Source organism: Taudactylus pleione, unplaced genomic scaffold, assembly GCF_031769625.1.
Source record: "Taudactylus pleione unplaced genomic scaffold, aTauple2 ptg000860l, whole genome shotgun sequence".
Taxonomy (NCBI): Eukaryota; Metazoa; Chordata; class Amphibia; order Anura; family Myobatrachidae; genus Taudactylus; species Taudactylus pleione.
This window is the reverse complement of record NW_028285262.1, coordinates 1,036,690-1,060,354: the sequence shown is the minus strand read 5'-3', so window position 1 is coordinate 1,060,354 and position 23,665 is coordinate 1,036,690. Positions and strand designations below refer to the sequence as shown.

Sequence of the window (23,665 nt, the reverse complement as noted above, 5' to 3'; positions counted from 1 at the left end):
GATCTGGGGAAATGATGCTGCCGGGAGTAGAGAGATGAGTTAGTTGTCAGGCACCATAAATATATACAGGACTTGCGCCAGCGAATCTGCCTTCCCAAGTTAAAACCTTTTTTTTTATCCTCTAAGGGACCAGTAGACGGGGACTATTAATAAGCAGACTTACAGATCAGCGTCCTGTGGTCCAGGGAGGCGTCCGTCTAAGTAAATGATCTGCGAAGAATGTTACTGACATTGACAAGCAAGTTATCAATCAGTAGATTGTGGCAATAATAATACTAATACTCCATAATCCTGTATCATTCATGATTCTTTATCTCCGGACAATTCAAGAACAAGGGGCAGATTCATTTCAGCGCTGTCGGAACCTGGCGTTTTATGCGTCCGCGCACAGAACTGGTTACTACTGTAGGGAAATCGTGCTCGTTATATTTTCTCACATCTCTATGGGACGCGAGCAGAAACCAGCGAGGGTTTTCCTGCCCGGATATGCCGCCTAGAATTGGCGCATGGAACCTTGCAGGTAAATGAATCTGTCCCTTATTGTCCCATGTTCCAGATCCCAGCTACAACAGGTAAGGGCAGGCGGTAGGGGTGACCAGTAGGAGCATGTTTTTGGGAATAGAGTAAATGAGGGTGATGCATCGGTTTGGGAAATAGCAGGGCCTTGGTTGTTTGGCCAATCGGAACGTTCTGAGCTGGATCGGTGAGTCTGATAGTATGGCGGAGTACTTGTAGGGGGGTGTTGTGATGTGATTTGTTGGGGGGTTTGTGTTTGCACACGACCAAAGCTCTTTCCCTCACATGGTTTTCTTTGAAGTCTTGCACTTTGCTTTAGAAAATCTGATTTACGGCACAAATGAGATCCGACCAAACCGGAATCTAGAATAATGGGGGTAAAAGTGAAAACCGTGAAGGAATTGACCCTGTAATGATGGAAATCTGACACTTTTACTCTCATTTCCAGAGGTCTCTGTAATGCCGCAAAAGCGGGTGCTACATCGTAATATAAGCGTTCACCTATGTGAGCGCCAGGGGAAGGGTTGGTGGTATTTGTTAGTAAATGGCCTCTGGCATCACCTCCCATGACTTTATTTAATGATTTTTGACTATCGCATCAGGCCCCTAAATTGCGCAGTCACCTGACCTACTGCATGAATCCATGTATATATTGCCTGTTATCCCTCCCTCTGAGGCTGATCACTGCCCAGGATCCTTATTCCATTTGTGTCATGTGTTTTTATTAGTCCTTGTCTGCTTCTCAGCTGCCCACCCTCCCGCAATACTGCTCATCTCACGGCACGTGCTGGGCACAGTGAATACAGGTCCCACACACACGGACATGATATAGGACTCTGCCTCTGTGCAGAAGCGTTTTACCTGTAGCTACCAAAAACACCTCCCATGCTGTGCTATATAATGGCGATGGAATCTGACAGATTGTTATGGGTTAAACCAATACCTGTGCGCCAGTTTAGTGCCCCCTTGCAGCGTCCTCACTGTCCGTGTTGCACAACAGGCAGTTACTGATTATCTCTATAAAGAGCCAGACAGGTGTTTGTTTAAAACTTGTTTTATTCCAAGGATCTGTAACACGTGTTTCGTTTATGGCAGATCTGAGCTGCATTTGGAAGGGGCCTGGGGTGTTCTGTGTATCATCCCAGTGTGAGCCAGGATCACAAACCAGTAGCAGCTGTCTCTTACATTCCAGAGGGACCAGAAAATCCCAATTATAACACGTTGGCTATGAGGCTGTGGGTTCTCCTAGTAAGATCCTTCCTGGCTCTGCCCTGGGGTTTGCACTTGGTCCATGTTGTGCATTAAGGTGTGTGTGTGTGTGTGTGTCTCGCTGAATAAGTGATAATATGATGCCTGATAGCGTGCAATGAGATTAGCAATTCCTGAGTAAGGTCAGAGCCTGTGTAAGTGTGCGTGAGGCTGCGATTGTAATCAATTGTACTGAGGTCTCGCAGTCTTGCTAAGGATTACGGATGTGTGTAAGGTAAAGTGGGTGTCCCTATGTAGTGCTGCAGCGACATAGCGATCGCAATACGTTAACATACTATCGCAATTGAACTGCGTGCATAATCGCTATACAGTTGCGATTGGTAGTGAATTAGGCCCATTGTCTATTGCTTGTGTGGTGAAGGATGAAGCGGCCATTTTGGATCATGGCCGCCCAGAGACGTTCTCCCTAGAGTTTTTAGCTTTCCTGTATTTTCATGTATGCTTATACTTTGATTATCATTTGAATGTACCCACAGTTAGGGATTAAAGTGGATTATAATGTGCAAATTCCAGGCGTGTTTCCGGAGCTTAATTTGATACCATGTACAGCCGCTCCAGGTGGCAAACGCGGGGTGCCAGGTTATGGCAGCTGGCGTCAGGCTAGTGACTGAAACTGCTGATTTCACACTGTTCACTTCCCAATACTAGATCTTAGTATTATTGCTGCAGAGTTCAGAGACCGACTTGTTCCTTGATTCTGTTGTAAGCGGTCATTGCCAAAATGAAGGACAATCACCGTTCGCACATTTTCTTTTAAATGTTTTTTTTTTTTTTTTTATTCCCCCTCTATTTCTCTCTCGTTCTTCAACAAGACCTTGTGTTACTGGATTAAGCTGATGTGAGCGACCACCATACTTTTTGTTTGTGTTACTGGATTGCCTACAAGTTTCATTAATTCCAGAATTCAGAACCTGGAGAGCACAGTGGCGTAGTGGTTAGCATGACTGCCTCACAGCACCAGTTAAATTCACAAGCAAGGCTCTATCTGAGTATGCAGTCATTATGTCTACGTTGACAATGTTGCAGCAGACAGTCGATGTTGATGTGTCAACATTGTTAAAATGGCGGTGCCTGCAAAATGCCCTGCCACATGTAATCTATTTTCTAACAGTCTTTCACATTCATTTTCTCCACATATTAAATCTCCTCTTTTACTCCCCTCAATAATTAACTTTTGTTATTGTGTAGACACCTTTTCTCCACTGTATTCTCACGTGATTTTCTGCAAATCTCCTGCACTGTCACTCACACTCATACTTTATTCCTTCCAGTTTTCCTCCCCCTAACCACCTCTGCTACACCATGACCATGTTTTCTTCCACCCTCACTCAGTGTCTTCCTAATCCTCTGCTCTGCCCCTTTCCTCCACCTTTATCCTTTTCCCCTTGCCTCCTTCACCTTCTCCTTCCCTTATCTCCCCTCCTCTGTCTGCCGTCCTCCCTCTCCTCTCCCACTACTACACTTGCATTCTCTTCTAGCCCACCATGGTCCTACTACCCCACTGCTAATCCCTCCTCCAACCCTCCACTCCATGCCACCTCAACCCACCTCCATACACATCTCGTTAAGCCCCCTCCCTACTCACCACCTAAAGGTTCCCTTCCCTGCTTTGGTGACCGCACAATCTCTCCACTCTATTCATCACGGTCCCTAAAATCAATTTCACATACTCGTTACAGTAATCCTGAAAATCTCATTCACATCTCTCCCACAAACTGTCTCTTTATCCTGTGCACTCTGGAATGCCAGATCAGTCTGTAATAAACTGGTTCCCACCCATGACCTTTTCATCTCCAACAACCTGCATCTCCTAGCCATTACTGAAGCCTGGATTTCACCTTCTGATACCACTTCGGCTGCAGCCCTCTCCTCAGGGGGCCTCACCTTCTCTCACACCCCTCGGCCTGGGGGTCGCCATGGTGGTGGTGTTGGGGTCCTTCTATCCCCTGGTTACACCTACCAACTTATACCCCCTGAACCATCCCTTGCATTCTCTACATTTGAGGTTCATACTATACGTCTTTTCCAACCAGTTCACCTGCGAGCAGCTGTCATTTACCGTCCCCCTGGCCCTCCCTCCAAATTCCTTGACAACTTTGCTTCCTGGCTCACTCACTTTCTCTCCTCAGGCCTTCCCTCCATTATCTTAGGTGACTTCAATATTCCAATTGATGTCCCCACTGAACTCTCTGCTTCCAAACTCCTTACCCTCACATCCTCATCTGGTCTCTCCCAATGGACCTCCTCACCCTCCCATGTGAGTGGGCATTCACTTGATCTGGTCTTTACTCACCGTTGTGATATTTCTGATTATTCCAATTCCCCATTCCCCCTCTCTGACCATCACCTTCTCTCTTTTAACTTTTCCCTCTCCCCTTCCCCCCTCTACCTCCCAAGGCCACTATCACTAGGAGTAACATTTAGACTTTCGACACCGTATCCTTTTCTTCCCTACTTGACTCGCTTCTGTCTCCTTTGCTCTCTCTCATGCCCTGAACAAGCTGCTTCCCTATACAATACCTCCCTTACTTCTGCTCTGGACTCTGTTGCTCCGGCGATCACTACTCACCCTCGCAGATCCACACTACAACCCTGGCATTCCAAATGCACCAGATATCTGCAAAAGTGTTCCCGAACCGCCGAGCGACAGTGGAGAAGATCACGCTCTAAGGCAGATTTTCTCCATTTCAAATTTATGCTCTCATCCTACAGTGCTGCCCTTTCCCTCTCTAAACAGTCATACTTCAAGCACCTCATCTCCTCCCAGTCCTCAAATCCGCAGCGTCTCTTCACCACCCTGAACTCCCTCCTCTGCCCACCCCCTCCTCGCCTTCCCTCCCTGCTCTCTGCCCTTGACTTTGCTTCCTTCCATACATCTAAAATTTACTCCATACGTCAGGATATCATATCCCACCAGTCCTCCATCACTACACCTCCTCCTTTCCCAGGTCATCCCTCCCCTTCCATTTTACCTACACTAACATCCTTCTCCCCTGTATCTGGAGAGGAAGTCATGGCCCTTATCCAGTCCTCCCCCCCTTCCACCTCCCCCCTTGACCCTATCCCTTCACGTCTCCTCTGCTACCTCTCTCCCTGTGCCTGTTCCCATCTTGCCCACCTCCTCAATCTCTCCCTCTCATCTGGCACTGTCCCTTCTGAATTCAAACATGCCCTTGTCTCCTCTATTCTTAAAAAACCTACTCTTGATCCTAACACTCTCGCCAACTACCGACCCATCTCTCTCCTCCCTTTTGCATCCAAACTCCTTGAGTGTATTGTTTACAACCGCCTTACCAGCTTTCTTTCCTCTCACTCCCTCCTTGACCCTTTTCAGTCTGGCTTCCGTTCTCTCCACTCGACAGAAACTGCCCTCACTAAAGTCAGCCACGACCTCCTTGCTGCCAAATCCAAAGGCCACTACTCTCTACTCATTCTCCTTGACCTTTCTGCTGCTTTCGACACTGTGGACCACCCTCTCCTGCTGCAAATCCTTCACTCTCTTGGTCTACGTGACACTGCCCTCTCCTGGCTATCCTCCTACCTCTCTGATCGATCCTTCTCTGTCTCTTCTCATGGCATATCTTCCCCCCCACATCCTCTCACAGTAGGTGTTCCCCAAGGTTCTGTTCTTGGTCCACTCCTTTTCTCCCTCTATACATCCTCTCTAGGTAAACTCATCAGCTCTTTTGACCTCCATTATCATCTCTATGCTGATGACACTCAGATCTACCTTTCCTCCCCTGACCTCTCTCCCTCTCTCCTCACTCGTATCTCCAACTGTCTCTCTGCCATATCTTCCTGGATGTCCCAGCGATTTCTTAAACTTAATATGTCTAAGACTGAGATGATCATCTTCCCACCCTCCCGCATAACCTCACCTCCCACTATTTCTTTACCAATTGATGGCACAACTATCTCCTCTAGCCCCAAAGTGCGCTGTCTTGGAGTTATCCTGGACTCCTCCCTCTCCTTTAAACCACATATCCAGAACCTCTCACAGTCCTGTCATTTCCATCTTAAAAATATTTCCAGGATCAGACCCTTTCTCACCCAGGATGCTACTAAGACCCTAATACACTCACTGGTCATCTCAAGATTGGATTACTGTAACCTCCTCCTATCTGGCCTCCCCAAATCCCATCTCTCTCCTCTCCAGTCTATCCTTAATGCTGCTGCACGGCTTATCTTCCTCTCCAAACGCTCTACATCTGCCTCCCCTCTCCTACAAGCCCTCCACTGGCTCCCCTTCCCCTTCAGAACCCAATTCAAGGTTCTCACACTCGCTTACAAAGCCCTCACACACTCCTCTCCCATTTACATCTCTGACCTCATCTCTCTTCACTCTCCTGTCCACCCTCTTCGTTCAACAAATGCACACCGTCTCTCATGCCAACTGATTACTTCCTCCCATTCCCGCCTCCAAGACTTTGGCCGTGCTGTTCCCCACCTCTGGAACTCTCTTCCTCTCCCCATCAGACTCTCCACCTCTCTTCAATCCTTCAAACGGGCTCTCAAGACCCACTACTTCATCAATGCTTTCCAGCTCTCATCCTAACGTGCTACTACATGCTCCCTCCTCCCTGTCTTCCCCATCTGTGTCATGCCTATCTGTCTGCCCCTCCCCTTCAGAATGTAAGCTCTTGCGAGCAGGGCCCTCTACCCTCTTGTGCTTCTCCTTACTTTATGTTCATCTACCTCTTACTCACCACTAGGACACCTAACACTTGGTGCCTATGCTTTGTTGCTTATGTGGGTGTTATGGCCACCTACCACCTATGTATCAATGTATATTATCCATGTCCTTGTCCTTCATTGTATTGTATTTTACTGTAAGTCACTTTTTGGTTATGTACCTTGTAAGGCGCTGCGGAACACTTGTGGCGCCATATAAATAAACGATATTAATAATATTGACAGAATGTCGACATTGGAAATGTACGCATTTTCATGAGGCTTTAGGGGTCTGCATCAGGGCTGGTGACAGAGTGACAGGAAAAATAGTATGTCGACCCTAACAATGTCGTAATACATTCAGTGTCGACATACATCAGTGTCGACGTGAGCATATTCAACCTTATAACCATGTCGACATTGCGAATGTCAAGCATAAATACAGAACTCTCTCTCTGTGTGGTGTTTGGATGTTCTGTCTGTGGGCGTGTGGGTTACCTCCGGATGCTCCATTTTCTTCACACATTCCAAAAACATACTGGTAGGTTAAATGGCTTCTTACAAATAAGTGTGTGTGTGTGTGTGTGTGTGTGTGTGTGTGTACGTGTGATAGAGAATATAGATTGTAAACTCCACTGGGGCAGTGACTGAGATATTCTCAGCAGATAAACCTCCGTGAGCGCAGGAAGAGGTGTGAGAGATCGCCCCGGCCGGCATTGTCCTGCAGGATGACCTCTTATCCTGCACACAGTGTGACATATGGGGCGTATTTCCATGTGTAGGGTGTTCATAGACCGGGCTCCTGGCATCTCTGCAGCGTCTCTCTCCTCTCGTCCCTACGAGTAGCAGCATCTGGTGTCTCTATAACAGCAGCCTGTGTAATGTACAGTCCGGAAATGGATGATTCCCATGTGTGAGCCGTTCTGGGGCTACAGATAGTAGCTGTTACTTTTCCCAACAAGGAGGCTTTGTATAAACCCTGAGCTCTTCTCACCCTGCTTAGTAGATTTGCATCGGTCTAATGCAGCGTTTTCCAATCACTGTGGAGCGGTTGTCACGTGAGCCCCAAGGCCAGTGCAGTCAGAGATGACTTTACTTGTACTGCTGGCCCGGGCACTGCTGGGCTCTTCAGGGAGGCTCGGGTGCACTCGGACCATGACCTATGGAGACGCGGTGGCATAGGTCACGCACACGCCGCGTTGCACGCCCACCTGCACACTGCTCCCAGCTCCGCGCTGTGTGCTCAGTCACTGAGTGTGACTGAGCAAACCCCAGCCGATGAGGGACAGGAGAGGGACGATTGGATCCCTCTCAGTGTAAGCGTCCTGATGAGAAGCCCATAGGCTTTTATTGGGCAATGCCACCTGAAGATGGCGTTACCCTTCGGATCCCTCCCAGCACCCAGGACCACAGAGGGACTTTCTGGGTCATAGACCTGAAGTCCCTCATTCGCAAAGGTCAGCTCTTACCGAGAGAGCGGTCCTTTGCAGTGTTCTACATGAGTGCCAATCTGCATTTGTGTTCCGTAGCGTACTCCCCTAACATGCAGAGATCGGGGGGTCTATGCAGCAGAACCACCGCCACAGTTCTTTGGGGGGAAAGGTTTCATTTCGATGCAGTAAAGTCTTTAAAATCCCGGTGCTAGGATTGAGTGAGGGAGCAAAAGTGAAAATTACCGTTTCCTAAAATACTGGAGCAATGAGCGTTACCAGCAGAAGTAACGTGATAATGAATTCACAGCTTACACTCTTAACGTGCGAGATGGCGCGATCACACATCGGCACCTTTCCTAAAACCTTACAATCCTCCTTGTGAGAGATACAAGTGTTGGGGGAGGGGGGTTTGCATTCATTTTGAATATCGCTGACCGCATTAAAAAAGATACGTTTCCCTGTACAACATAAATAGATTGCTGTAACTTCCTTTTCCCAAAACACACACATTAACACATTAATATCCTGTATGGCAAGTTCCTGGCTGTGTGTGTCGCTTTACCCTGCTGTACTGTTACACTGCAGATAGTTACACCGCAATCGCCCTGGAAACAGCCATGTTTTCATTGTTAGGAGGAACCGCAGTTGACGTTACTACTACAGTTTTAGCCAAACCTTTTACCCCTGAGAGAACATTAAGCAACTGAGGACTGTATTCAGCAATGCACGCTAGTGCGCTGCTGAACGCAGATTCCCGATCAGCGCATGACCCGTTCTGCGCATGGTCTGCGATCCCGCACGGCTGCTGACGGAGATTTCAATGGCCATCGCTACAGTATCCCATAAAAATATATATTTTTATGGTATTATGGGCTGGATGCATGACACATCGCAAAGCACTTCTCTGTCGGTAAGAGCGGCCCTTTGCGATGGAGGGACTTCTGAGTCTATGACCCAGAAACCCTCCAGAAGGACGCTCGAAGATGGCGTTACCCACTGCTACCAAGCGATGCACGCTGGGGATTGGTGCATATGAGAAATGCGATCAAACCCGCATTTTGGGGGTTTGACCGCATTTCTCCCCATACTGCCCCTTGTGTTCTAGAAAAAGGAAAACATTTTTTTTTATAAAATCGTGTTAAATAAGTTTTTTTTTTAAATACATTTTCTTGACCTAATTGAAACCTAAAAATACCTGTCAATTTTTTGGAAAGAATATTAGTCAGTTAATTATATTGGTAGCGCAGGAGATATCACGGGTGGGTGTAGTGTGCTAGGTTGACAGTTATGTCGATGTGACATAGTGTCGTCATGCAGCATGTCATCATACCATCACTGATATCTCCTGTTTACCTTTCAGCACTGAATTGGACGGCTGTTCCCATATAATGATATTGGGACGTAAATGTATCATGCTCAGAGTATGAAACGTATTATGAGCTTGATTGCAGGAACTATTGTCAACTTCAAAGCCCTTAACCATTGGTGATGAACAATGCCTGTTCCAGCATGATGGAGCACCTTGCCATAAGATAAAAGTGATAACTAAGTGGCTCAGGGAACAAAACATCAACATTTTGGGTCCAAGGCCAGGAAACTCCCCAGACCTTAATCCCATTGAGAACTTGTGATCAATCCTCAAGAGACGGGTGTCCAAACAAAAACCCACAAGCATTGATTAGGCAAGAATGGGCGGCCATCAGTCAGTATGTGGCCCAGAAGGTGAGTGACAGCTGCCAGGGCGAATTGCAGAGGTCTTGGAAAAGAAGGGTCAGCACTGCAAATATTCACTCTTTGCATAAACTTAATGTAATTGTCAATAAAAGCCTTTGACACTTATGTAATGCTGTAATGTTACCTCAGTTTACCATAGTAACATCTGACACGTATGTAATGCTGTAATGTTACCTCAGTATACCATAGTAACATCTGACACTTATGTAATGTTATAATGTTACCTCAGTATACCATAGTAACATCTGACACTTATGTAATGCTGTAATGTTACCTCAGTATACCATAGTAACATCTGACACTTATGTAATGCTGTAATGTTACCTCAGTATACCATAGTAACATCTGACACTTATGTAATGCTGTAATGTTACCTCAGTATACCATAGTAACATCTGACACTTATGTAATGCTGTAATGTTACCTCAGTATACCATAGTAACATCTGACACTTATGTAATGCAGTAATGTTACCTCAGTATACCATAGTAACATCTGACACTTATGTAATGCTGTAATGTTACCTCAGTATACCATAGTAACATCTGACACTTATGTAATGTTATAATGTTACCTCAGTATACCATAGTAACATCTGACACTTATGTAATGTTATAATGTTACCTCAGTATACCATAGTAACATCTGACACTTATGTAATGCTGTAATGTTACCTCAGTATACCATAGTAACATCTGACACTTATGTAATGCTGTAATGTTACCTCAGTATACCATAGTAACATCTGACACTTATGTAATGCTGTAATGTTACCTCAGTATACCATAGTAACATCTGACACTTATGTCATGTTGTAATGTTACCTCAGTATACCATAGTAACATCTGACACTTATGTAATGCTGTAATGTTACCTCAGTATACCATAGTAACATCTGACACTTATGTAATGCTGTAATGTTACCTCAGTATACCATAGTAACATCTGACACTTATGTAATGTTGTAATGTTACCTCAGTATACCATAGTAACATCTGACACTTATGTAATGCTGTAATGTTACCTCAGTATACCATAGTAACATCTGACACTTATGTAATGCTGTAATGTTACCTCAGTATACCATAGTAACATCTGACACTTATGTAATGAAGTAATGTTACCTCAGTATACCATAGTAACATCTGACACTTATGTAATGCTGTAATGTTACCTCAGTATACCATAGTAACATCTGACACTTATGTAATGTTATAATGTTACCTCAGTATACCATAGTAACATCTGACACTTATGTAATGCTGTAATGTTACCTCAGTATACCATAGTAACATCTGACACTTATGTAATGCTGTAATGTTACCTCAGTATACCATAGTAACATCTGACAAAAAGGTCTAATAACACTGAAGCACCAAACTTTGTGAAAACCAATACTTGTGTCATTCTCTAAACTTTTGGCCATGGCTGTACACTCCGTGTGTGATTAGAACCTTCCGCGAGTTACAGACTATCCGGGCGCACTGACACAAGACCCAGGAGCTTTCGTAACTATACATTTGGAGGGGGATTAATGCGTGCACCTCAATTTCAGTCATTATTAGCCTAACGGATAATGAAAAGTAACGCACAATTGTTATGTAAGAACAGAAAGGGAGGATATCGCACATAACAAGGGATGTGGCTCTCTGCGGTTGGGCATAAATCTACGAGGAATGAAAGGAACCGTGCCAATCGTCCTTTGCCAATAGGTGAATGGCTGCCATTGTTCATATCCAATAAATAAATGACACAGTGGATCAATATGAAATGTACGTAATGATCCCTCAGTATCCTAATCCAGTTACATCAGCTCCTATTATGCATCATCCTTTCCTGCTCTATAATCGGAAGGAAACACACTTTAACTAACAATTTTACGCTCGGAGAAGCAGCTTAGTTTGTGCCAACTGGTATTTTTCATGTGATTATATCCGAACCCGACTGTAAGTCTCCATCCGTCTGTAAGATTCGCACACACGGAGAATTGCAGCAAGTGCATAAAGCTAGAGAGAATAAATAAGACCCCCCCCCAAAAAAAAACAAAAAAACAAATTTCTGTCCTAATGCCGGTTAAAGTACTTTGAATGTGCGTCTGTCATATTCACATAAATAATTACCATACACTGGTAATATAATGTACCTTATGGGGGTTAATATGTACAGGAAAGAGGCCGATATATACATACTCCTAAGGGGATAACTAAAGGGATAACTACAAAATAAAGACACAGGGGTGAATGTAATTGCTTTTGATTTTGCAAAAGTTGTAATTGTAAAGCAGCAATTTTATATAAGGGCAAAACCAATGGAAAGATCGCTGCTTTATACCTGGCACGGAAAGATCGCTGCTTTATACCTTGCACGGAAAGATCGCTGCTTTATACCTGGCATGGAAAGATCGCCGCTTTACACCTGGCACGGAAAGATTGCTGCTTTATACCTGGCACGGAAAGATCGCCGCTTTACACCTGGCACGGAAAGATCGCCGCTTTACACCTGGCACGGAAAGATCGCCGCTTTACACCTGGCACGGAAAGATCGCTGCTTTATACCTGGCACGGAAAGATCGCTGCTTTATACCTGGCACGGAAAGATCGCTGCTTTATACCTGGCACGGAAAGATTGCTGCTTTATACCTGGCACGGAAAGATTGCTGCTTTATACCTGGCACGGAAAGATTGCTGCTTTATACCTGGCACGGAAAGATTGCCGCTTTACACCTGGCACGGAAAGATTGCCGCTTTACACCTGGCACGGAAAGATCGCCGCTTTATACCTGGCACGGAAAGATCGCTGCTTTATACCTGGCACGGAAAGATCGCCGCTTTACACCTGGCACGGAAAGATCGCTGCTTTTACACCTGGCACGGCAAAATCGGAGAATATTCTGCACTTTTGCTATATCAGAATTTCCCCCATAGGCTACAATTCCTAACTTCTTGTATCCCCCATTCCCACTGACTAATGGTGCTTACACACAGTACGATTAAAATGGACGATATGAACAATAACGATAGCGATCATATCGTGCATTTTTTGGTGCCCAACGACCTGCGATGCGCGGGCACGTATGGCCGATATCAATATTGACCATCGCTCGTGCAACTTGGTCGATATCGACCAGGTTATTATAGTCGTTGATCGCTATAGTCGTTGGTGGTGTGCTGGATGATCGATCGTCCAGCACACCCGGAAGATTGAACAATGATATCGTTATCGTTGTCGATCGTCCCGTCTGTACGCACCTTAAGAATCAGCAACACTTAACTGTCTGGTCCTGGACAAATGCAAAGCTACACCCCCAATAGCTCTGAAATGGTTCATTCTTTTATGGTCTACATCAGTGGTAGCCAACCCTGGTCCTCAAGAGCTACCAACGGTGCATGTTTTGCAGGTCTCCTCACAGAATCACAAGTGATATAATTAGCTCCACCTGTGGATCTTTTCAAGTGTTAATTAGTAATGAGTGCACCTGCTAGGTTGTCTGGAAAACGTGAACTGTTGGTAGGTCACGAGGACCGAGGTTGGCTACCCCTGGTCTACATTATCAGTGGTAAGAATTGAGGTTGGAGATGTAATAGAGAGAATAGGGGGAGGATGAAGTGATGTTGAGAGTTTTCTGAGGGAACCAGCAATGCAGGTTCCAGAGGGGGAAGGGAGGGGTGTTGCTGAGCTGCAAGGGAGAAAAATGAGAGGAGCAGCAATGTTCAGAGAGAGATTGTAGTGGGTAACGGGGAGTAAGGAGTAGGCCGGAGAGTAGGAGGTTACAGTAGTCCAGGAGGGATATAAGTGCATGGATACTTTTTGTTTGTGGCAGCCGGGGAGAGAAAGGGTCTTTCCCGGGAGATTTTGTGGCCTTGGAAATGGCAGGGGTGAGAGATATTTGGATAGTCAGGAGTGAATGAGGGGGAGGAGTCACAGATGACAATTCATCAGATGGCTTTGGTCATAATTAATTTAATAAAGTGCTGGTACATCCAGGGCAAGATGGCAGAGAGACAGGACGAGACGGAGAGGGATGATGTGAGGAGAGAGTTCAAGAACGAAGATGTATACTTGAGTGTCATCTGCTTAAAGGTTGTATTGGAGACCGAAGGAGCTGACGGAGTTTCCAAGAGAGGAAGTGTGAAGGGAGTGGAGGAGGGGGCCAAGGACGTACCCTCGAGGAAGGGGAAAGGGGTGGTGAGGGGGTGGAATCAGAATTAGTGACAGAATAGGAAGAGTCTCTGATGTAAGAAGTGAATCCTGATTGGACAGACTCCATCTTCCATCAAAACAAATGGAATGGAGGGTTTGATGGGGAAATGTCAGACAGATCTAAGAGGATGAGACGTGACCGCTGGGATTGGGCGATAAGAAGGTCATTGATTAGGATTGATTGTGTTATTATTTGCTTCATCCTGCTGCAATAAGTTATCTTCAGAAGTCACATCATGAATTGTTTGGGTACACCTCCAAAAGCCACCGAAACTGAGCAGTGCACTTGTAAGGGAGACCACTAGATGGCTTATGGCCGTGTTTCCCAACCTCAGTCCTCAGTGCACACTAACAGTCCTGGTATTAGTGACATCCATGTCTGAGCACAGATGGTTAAATCAAAATAACTGAGGTACTAATTAAGACGCCTGTGCTCAACTATGGCTATCCTTAAACCCTGGACTGTTAGTGTGCCATGAGGACCGTGGTTAGGAACCCCTGGCTTATAGCAATGCTGGTAGCGATACAGTCTCCCATGGCAGAGATGGCACAAACAGTGGTTGGGACAGCGTCAGACTGGGAATCTAGAGTTTACTAGAGTGCACGTGTGAGACCCTCGTGTCCAGTAAAGATTTCATACCCAACCCTACAAAATATATCATAAAATTAGAATTGAACGGAGACAGATGTAACTAAAAAACCCTTTTTTATTTATCTCATTAGTAAACGAATGTGTATGTAATGGCGCTGTGTCCGATGAGTCCAAAGTTACAGGATTCCACAGTCACGTGACCTCAGTCGCATCACGTGACGGTGTACTCACAGTATCCCTGGACTTGGCCAAAGATGTTATTACAGACAAACAATGACTCAAACCGTGCCGCGAAAATAGATCCACGTTCTGGGGTAATCCAGGGGAGGTGCAATAAATCAACCCAATTATGGGATTGATATCTCCCAGCAAATCCTTTAGAATCTGTGGTGCTCTCCACTGTGCGAGGTTCCTCTGGCGCACAGTAACTAATCAGAATAATATTGGACTAGGGCTCTACAAGCTCAGGGGCTATATTTACGAAGGGGTGTCTATAGTGTCATACAGATGTGTCCAAATATTCTATTGCTGCAGTTGCGCCAAACAGCCCTTCTTGACGCTCCAGCTCCTGAGCGACTCTGCTTGCGCCAAGTGTCTTGTTTTTCCCCCCTATTAAGCGCCTTAGCCGCAATCAGTTTTGACAAACAGCTTCGCATCAATTTTGTATGCAACACTTGTATATCTGTGTGCGACGAGGCCTGGCTCTGCGTATGAAGTGCTACAATGCTGTGGTATTTTTGTCACGCCAAGTTCTGTTGTGCATCGTATACAGACATAGCGCGGGATGCACCAAGTATCGCATTTTGGTTGTTATACATCTCACCAATCATTGCATGAATACCGGCGTTTAGTAACGCTGTATGCCTGATCATTTGAGTGAAGGACAGCTCTCCCGATCAGAGCTGTCCTGTGCAGTGCTGGGACTTGCACGGGCTTCAGGGGGGGCCCTGGGAGGAATCCTATTGGATGAGAAGCCCGTAGGCTTCTATTAGGCAGCACCATCTGTAGATAGCGTTGCCGATCGAGTCCAAGCTCTGGGAAACTTTGCTGAGCTTAGTACATATGAAAAAATGCGGTCACATCTCCGAAAGCGACATTTTCGGGGGATTTGACCGCATGTTTACCTTTGATATAACACACACACACACACACACATACATACATACATACATACATACATACATACATACACACACACGTGTTGCATATCAAATGAATCTGTGCAGTTTCATGAAGCAGTTTGTTGCATCTGATTGTGACCAAAGGGGCCCATCCACTTACAGACTGTGAAACGACTGCATGATATCGCCAATGTAACCGTGCAGTCGTTTCACAGTCTGTGATGTGTTACGTCAGTGTAGGCACATCAACCATCCCCGAACATGGGCGACCTGACGTTATTGTCAGGTTGACCAGCATGTTCGGGTGACGATTGATGTCAGAAACGACCAGCGGTAGCGCGCATCACTGGTCGTTTCCGACATTAATGTGCCCGATGTGTGCCCGATTACTGAGCGATTGCGATGTCGTAATCGTGCAGTTGCTCAGTAATGTCGCGTAGTGGATACGCGGCATTAGAGAAGAAAAGGACGCTCTGCACAAGTCTAGTTGCACATGGCGTATTGAGGGTGGGTGTATGAGGGTACGCCTGTAATTGCAATGTTCATATGGGGAAAGCTGCTTGAGACATACCGTACCCAAATAGACTCCCAGCTGGTGAACAGTATTTCAATTAGTAATCGCCCCTTTTAACCTGTAATTAAGATTTTGCTATCACAGAGAACTTTGGGCCTAATTCAGACCTGCTCGCGAGCGCTGAGCGCTCGCAAGCGGGTCGATGTTGCCCAAGTGCGCATGCGCACGACGGAGGCTGCTTCGTCGTGCGCATGCGCGAGACCCAAATAACGACGGCCAAGCCGTCGTTAAGGGTCTCGCACCAAATGGGGTGTGCTGTCGATGGTGATTGACAGCACGCCCCCTTTGGTGGGCGTGCCAGGGGCATGCTGCCCAGACGGAGGCGTTCCCATGGGAACGCCTACCGTCTGGGTCCGGCCCCACTGACATCACTAGTGATGTCAGTGGGAGAGCCAAAATCACTCCAGGGCTTGCGGTAGACGAGACCCTACCGCAAGGGTCTCGTCGCAAGCCCGATGGTCGCGATGGTCTTGACCATCGCGACCATCATCATGGACGCTCGCATAAGCTGTGGGTGGTAACCCACAGCTATGTGAGCGTCCAGGAGATGCACAAAAAAATAAATAAAAACTCCCTGATCCAGAGCGTCCGGCTCTGAATCAGGCCCTTTGTCCTGATCAGGTGTAAGAGTTCCCCCAACAATTCCAGTGTTTCCACCATGTAAAAAGTGATAAAATAGGGGTGAATACTTTGTACAGCGAGTGCACAGCACCTGTATTACTATGATTAATGATCAGCAAATAGAAAAGTATCTCAGACTACACATCCGCTATTGTGACTTGTGTAGGAATTGACTTATTCAGCTTATGGAGGAAATCCTGCAAATAGCGAGATAACAAACAAACCTTTCTCCGTATGGAACGTAAGCACACATCGCCTCGCTAACAATTGCGCTGTTTATGGCAGGACCACATGTTGCCGTTCTCGGCAAAGTGTCGCAATAATGACGTTTTCTGTTTGTGTTTTTTCCTCAGCCTCCGGTGCCGTCTGTGCCAAACTACAAGACTTCCAAGCCCATCCCTGAGTGGCTGCAGGCCGTGCAGAGATACATGAAGACCTTGCAGTATCCTTTCTCTCATGCTGTCGCTGATTGCTAGGAGACCATTGGAGTTACAGGCTGAGACCCCCACCCTCCATCCAAGGTCCTGCCCCCCCTCCCGTGCCTCTCCTGAGCCGGCACATGTGCAGTGATAGTATACTCTGACCCATGCATGCACCGGAGAGGCAATTGTTGTTTGGAAAGCAGATGGGGTGTCCCAGGAGGCCAAAGCGCAATGGGCGTGTCTCTACACAAGTTATCCTTTGGAGCTAGGTTAGTGGGCTTGTTACTAGCGGGCAGACCGGCCACAGACCCTTTACTGCAGCCTCAAACAAAAGGTTTTTTTTTTTTAAGTTTTATATGTAAGACAGTTGTTTAAAATAGATAGTTGTAATTTTTTATAAACCATGAGGCTGGGAACGAATTTAATGATGTGTGCCCTGCCAACCTGTCGTGCGACGGGCGCATCGTCAGTGACATTGAGTGTACGCATTAGACGTTGTTGTCGACATATTGTCCAATCCGGCCGGACTGGACGACATATCGTCTAGTGCAGGCCTGGCCAACCTGTGGCTCTACAGCTGTTGTGAAACTACAAGTCCCAGCATGCCCTGCAACAGTTTTAGCATTCCTTAATAGAAAAACTGTAGCAGGGCATGCTGGGACTTTTAGTTTCACAACAGCTGGAGAGCCACAGGTTGGTCAGGCCTGGTCTAGTGTGTACCGGCCTTAAAGCAGGATGCTTAGCCATAGAGAAACACCACTCAATGGGGAGATGTAAAAAGCTCCGCAAGCAGTATCAGCGCACGTTATGTGCGCTGATACCGCTTCTCCCCGATGTAAGATTGGAGGGTTTGGCGGTAAATGACAGGGGCTCTATGCACCCCTGTCATTATCGGCGCTGCTATCTACAAGATAGCAGCGCCGATAGCCTGGGCAATGTATGAACGATCAGTTCGCCTGACTGTTCCGCCCACAGCAGCTGTCGCTATCGACAGCTACAGCCTGGCGATTCCCTATCCCCACAGCAGAGGTAGCGCTGTCTCTGCTGCGGGGACTGCCGGCTCCAGGCTGCACGCGGAGATCTCACGATACTTGTGAGATCCCGCGCATGCTCAGTGGAGCCGGCTGGGACAGAGACACAGGGCATCAGCACTAGGCTGATGCGCTATGGTCTCTAGCGGGTAGCACCGGAGGGTTGGAGTTAACACTCCCCCGCTCCGGCCGATGAGATGTTCTTACATCTCAACGTTAGTGCCTCCTGCTTCGCCTCGGTAAAGACATGCCGCTATAATACACCTCACCCAATGTGCACTGTAGATGCTGGGCCGCACAGGAATTCGTTTGAAATATGTACAAAGTCGAAAATGCCGCACAACGGCACTTGGTGTGAAAAAGCGGCGGCTGCATTGTGGCACGTCATATACAGACTCAGACGCATTCGCACACAGATGTTCAGCATAAGCCAGCAAAGTAGTTTTGTTGTATCCAGCCGTTGTATTTGTGTGAATAAGATGCTCAGCACAGCCGAGTCGCCCAGAAGGGGCTATTTGGGGCGACTGAACCCGCACGGTATGAGGACACATCCCTACGGGGCCTTATTTTCAAACTGGTTTGGATATTTTTCAACTGACGGGATAGGCCTCACGCTCTTTGCGCTGTCCTCCATCCTTAGTTGTGTGCCCCCCATGACCATTCCTGTCCTTTCATTTTGTCTAAAAGAGGAGGTAACAAAAAGCCCGGAAGAAAAGTAATCACTTAGCGAAATAGGGCCTGATTCTGAGTTTGGCGCAATTAATCCGTCTGTCGAATCTTTCATGGAAATTAGTGTTTTAGTGGGAGGTAACTGACCGGCTACCATGCGGACAAACTGAACTAAACCGCCTTTTGTGGCGCGTGTTTAAGCCATGTTCAGTAGCGTGCGGATGGAGGTGGGATGCTCATTTTTGATGGATCTTTTGCCCCCAGCTACGTTAGCAGGATGGCGTTCCAGATGCGCATACACACAGACATTAGACATGCACGAGTGCATTCTCTCATTAGTATTAGCTTATAGGTGGGCGCGGTTCGCCGCAGATGCGCCCGACCTGGAGTTCAGCTGGTCACTGCCGAAATAGCTCAGGGTGGTCTCAGGAGAACGTTGCGATCTGCAGCTGAGAATAAGTGCAGCAACTTCTCTGCTTTTTACAAAAAAAAAAAGCTGTAATAGTCCTTTAACTTTTGTTCTAAAAAAAGCAGAGGAGATATAGCAATATATTCAGTTATACATGAAAGGACGTTAGTGATTTATAGCAGCTGTCTCTCTATCCTCGCACCTCCTAGTGCCCGAGAGGCTCCTCGCTGCGTGAGACAGTTGGCATATTGTGGGGTGCACATCCTCATTTGTCTGTGGGTCAGTTCTGCTTCTGTGCCAAGGGGCCGCCAGCGAAGGCTTCTATCATGAGCTGGCAGGTTATGTACTTCTGGCGGGGATAAGCCAGAAGTGGAGCATTGGTGCAGGAATTCCTGTTGGCAGGGGGCAGCTCACAGCTGTCTCACACCCCTTGTCTGCCAGCTGCTTCCTTATCGCTAATTCCTTCCCGAAAATACGTCCCGGGCACTTAGTGAGAGGACTTAATGTTAATACCATCTGTTCCGTTCCTAGTGAAATCGTTTGACTGTAATCCTCTTAAGTGAAGACTTTCAGCAACATTTTGTAGAATCGTAAGTAGTTTGCAAAAGAGCCTCGTTCTCCTGTCACTTACACCCCGGCCACAGCGAAGTCATTTAGCAAGGTACCTACACCCATTCCCTGCACCCCTACTCAAATATGCAATGCCCCCGCCCCCCCAATGCACAATCAGCAGAGAGTGCCGTATTCTGCCGGCTATTCCCCTCAGATCGTGTGTGTGGGGATTTCCCTGTGTGCGGGTGAGTGTGGTTATTACTACACCAATCGCGCTCATTCTCCTGTTCCTCAAATCCTAGAAGCATTTTGGGGTTACGTGAGGTGAGAGGAGCCCTGCACCAGCGCTGTCATGTCATCCGTGCAGAGCTTTGTAGTATTCTGCAGTAACCCACAGCAACCGTACAGACCTTTGCTTTTCACTGTCTTGCACATCAGAGGCGATTGCTGGTTGGCTGCCGTGTGTTACTGTTACTGCAGGCTTTTAGTTTGTTTTGTAAATGATATTTATAAAAAAAAAACGTTTATTTTATGTTGAATTGTTTTATCTTGTTATTGCTACAATGAATTCTCCTCTTCCTGGACACAACTCAATCTTTAAAACCGATCACAGGATACGTGAAGGGGAAATACGTATTCACCACATTATTTGTGCGGCCATCTCCCCCTGTGTTATGTAGCAGCTGTCACAGTGATGCCGTCCTGATTATCGTACGCTCCGTCGGGCTGCGCTGTAAGGGTAAGAAAGTATTCTCACTTTGGACCTTGTTTAATACCACAGAATCGGGGGTAAATGGAGGCAGCTTCCGAGATGGAAGTCGTCAAGCTGCGTCTCACCAGCTGAGGTGGAGTTACACCGTCAGGGGCGGGCCAGGCATGCTGAGGTTTGTAGTTCCACAGCAGCTGGTGAGCCACAGGATGCCTGGACCTGTTACATTGGAATAAGATACGTTGCAGTCTGATTGGGGAGGGGGAGGGGGGGGTGTTGCTGGTGATATTGCTGTGTAACGTCCTTCTCGTATTCCTGGTGCTGAATTCTGGTTGTTTTGCCTTAAAGTCAGAAATACAGATACAACCATACAGGAACGCAGTTCTTTGAGATCCGGAAGACGAGGCCGATAAGTGGGTATGAAATATTATTATTTTATATCACCGATGTATATGGCGTAAGTCACCTGAGGCCGCTCCCAGCGTGCTCTGCCAGTCACCTGAGGCCGCTCCCAGCGTGCTCTGCCAGTCACCTGAGGCCGCTCCCAGCGTGCTCTGCCAGTCACCTGAGGCCGCTCCCAGCGTGCTCTGCCAGTCACCTGAGGCCGCTCCCAGCGTGCTCTGCCAGTCACCTGAGGCCGCTCCCAGCGTGCTCTGCCAGTCAGATGAGGCCGCTCCCAGCATGCTCTGCCAGTCAGATGAGGCCGCTCCCAGCATGCTCTGCCAGTCACCTGAGGCCACTCCCAGCGTGCTCTGCCAGTCACCTGAGGCCGCTCCCAGCATGCTCTGCCAGTCACCTGAGGCCGCTCCCAGCATGCTCTGCCAGTCAGATGAGGCCACTCACAGCATGCTCTGCTCTGCCAGTCACCTGAGGCCGCTCCCAGCGTGCTCTGCCAGTCACCTGAGGCCGCTCCCAGCATGCTCTGCCAATCACCTGAGGCCGCTCCCAGCGTGCTCTGCCAGTCACCTGAGGCCGCTCCCAGCATGCTCTGCCAGTCAGATGAGGCCGCTCCCAGCATGCTCTGCCAGTCAGATGAGGCCGCTCCCAGCGTGCTCTGCCAGTCACCTGAGGCCGCTCCCAGCGTGCTCTGCCAGTCAGATGAAGCCGCTTCCAGCATGCTCTGCTCTGCCAGTCAGATGAGACAGCTCCCAGCATGCTCTGCCAGTCAGATGAGGCCGCTCCCAGCATGCTCTGCCAGTCAGATGAGGCCGCTCCCAGCGTGCTCTGCCAGTCAGATGAGGCCGCTCCCAGCATGCTCTGCCAGTCAGATGAGGCCGCTCCCAGCATGCTCTGCCAGTCAGATGGGCTCCCAGCATGCTCTGCCAGTCAGATGAGGCCGCTTCCAGCATGCTGTGCCAGTCAGATGAGGCCGCTCCCAGCATGCTCTGCCAGTCAGATGGGCTCCCAGCATGCTCTGCCAGTCAGATGAGGCCGCTTCCAGCGTGCTCTGCCAGTCAGATGAGCTCCCAGCATGCTCTGCCAGTCAGATGAGCTCTCTGCCAGTCAGATGAGGCCGCTCCCAGCATGCTCTGCCAGTCAGATGGGCTCCCAGCATGCTCTGCCAGTCAGATGAGGCCGCTCCCAGCGTGCTCTGCCAATCAGATGAGGCCACTCCCAGCATGCTCTGCCAGTCAGATGAAGCCGCTTCCAGCATGCTCTGCTCTGCCAGTCAGATGAGACAGCTCCCAGCATGCTCTGCCAATCAGATGAGGCCGCTCCCAGCGTGCTCTGCCAGTCAGATGAGGCCGCTCCCAGCGTGCTCTGCCAGTCAGATGAGGCCGCTCCCAGCATGCTCTGCCAGTCAGATGAGGCCGCTCCCAGCGTGCTCTGCCAGTCAGATGAGGCCGTTCCCAGCGTGCTCTGCCAGTCAGATGAGGCCGCTCCCAGCATGCTCTGCCAGTCAGATGAGGCCGCTCCCAGCATGCTCTGCCAGTCAGATGAGCTCCCAGCATGCTCTGCCAGTCAGATGAGGTCGCTCCCAGCGTGCTCTGCCAGTCAGATGAGGCCGCTCCCAGCATGCTCTGCCAGTCAGATGAGGCCGCTTCCAGCATGCTGTGCCAGTCAGATGAGCTCCCAGCATGCTCTGCCAGTCAGATGAGCTCTCTGCCAGTCAGATGAAGCCGCTCCCAGCATGCTCTGCCAGTCAGATGAAGCCGCTCCCAGCATGCTCTGCCAGTCAGATGAGGCCGCTCCCAGCGTGCTCTGCCAGTCAGATGAGGCCGCTCCCAGCATGCTCTGCCAGTCAGATGAGGCCGCTCCCAGCATGCTCTGCTCTGCCAGTCAGATGAAACCGCTCCCAGCATGCTCTGCCAGTCCGCTGTACAGAATCTGGTGTTACCCCAGTACCATTCTGATTTAAATGTCCCCGCTGCATCAATTTTCAGCACATTGTGAAAAATAATATCTTTTATTCTCTCACAAAGTTTATATAGTATAGTAGTTCTTTAAGGAAGGTCCCCGAAAACGTGTCCTCTTCATCGACCTTCAATAATCTCATTTTTGCGCTGCTCCGCAAAGCTAGGCTTACTCTGTAGCTGGCAAGGTGCCCCCTCACTCTCTACAGCTCCCCCTATCAGCTTACTCTGTACCTGGCAAGGTGCCCCCTCACTCTCTACAGCTCCCCCTGTCGGCTTACTCTGTACCTGGCAAGGTGCCCCCTCACTCTCTACAGCTCCCCCTGTCGGCTTACTCTGTACCTGGCAAGGTGCCCCCTCACTCTCTACAGCTCCCCCTGTTGACTTACTCTGTACCTGGCAAGGTGCCCCCTCACTCTCTACAGCTCCCCCTGTCGGCTTACTCTGTACCTGACAAGGTGTCCCCTCACTCTCTACAGCTCCCCCTGTCGGCTTACTCTGTACCTGACAAGGTGCCCCCTCACTCTCTACAGCTCCCCCTGTCGGCTTACTCTGTACCTGGCAAGGTGCCCCCTCACTCTCTACAGCTCCCCCTGTCGGCTTACTCTGTACCTGGCAAGGTGCCCCCTCACTCTCTACAGCTCCCCCTGTCGGCTTACTCTGTACCTGGCAAGGTGCCCCCTCACTCTCTACAGCTACCCCTGTCGGCTTACTCTGTACTTGACAAGGTGCCCCCTCACTCTCTACAGCTCCCCCTGTCGGCTTACTCTGTACCTGGCAAGGTGCCC

General features: G+C 48.3%; 1 protein-coding gene across 1 annotated transcript in view; it reads left to right on the top strand.

Moving 5' to 3' along the window:
- Positions 1-23,665, top strand: part of VASH2 (vasohibin 2) — an 88,255-nt gene that overhangs the window by 13,228 nt on the left and 51,362 nt on the right. The window contains exons 3-4 of the mRNA XM_088458851.1: positions 17,085-17,173; positions 20,884-20,940. Coding sequence (XP_088314977.1) covers positions 17,085-17,173; positions 20,884-20,940 — 146 coding nt within the window. The remainder of the gene's footprint in view (positions 1-17,084; positions 17,174-20,883; positions 20,941-23,665) is intronic.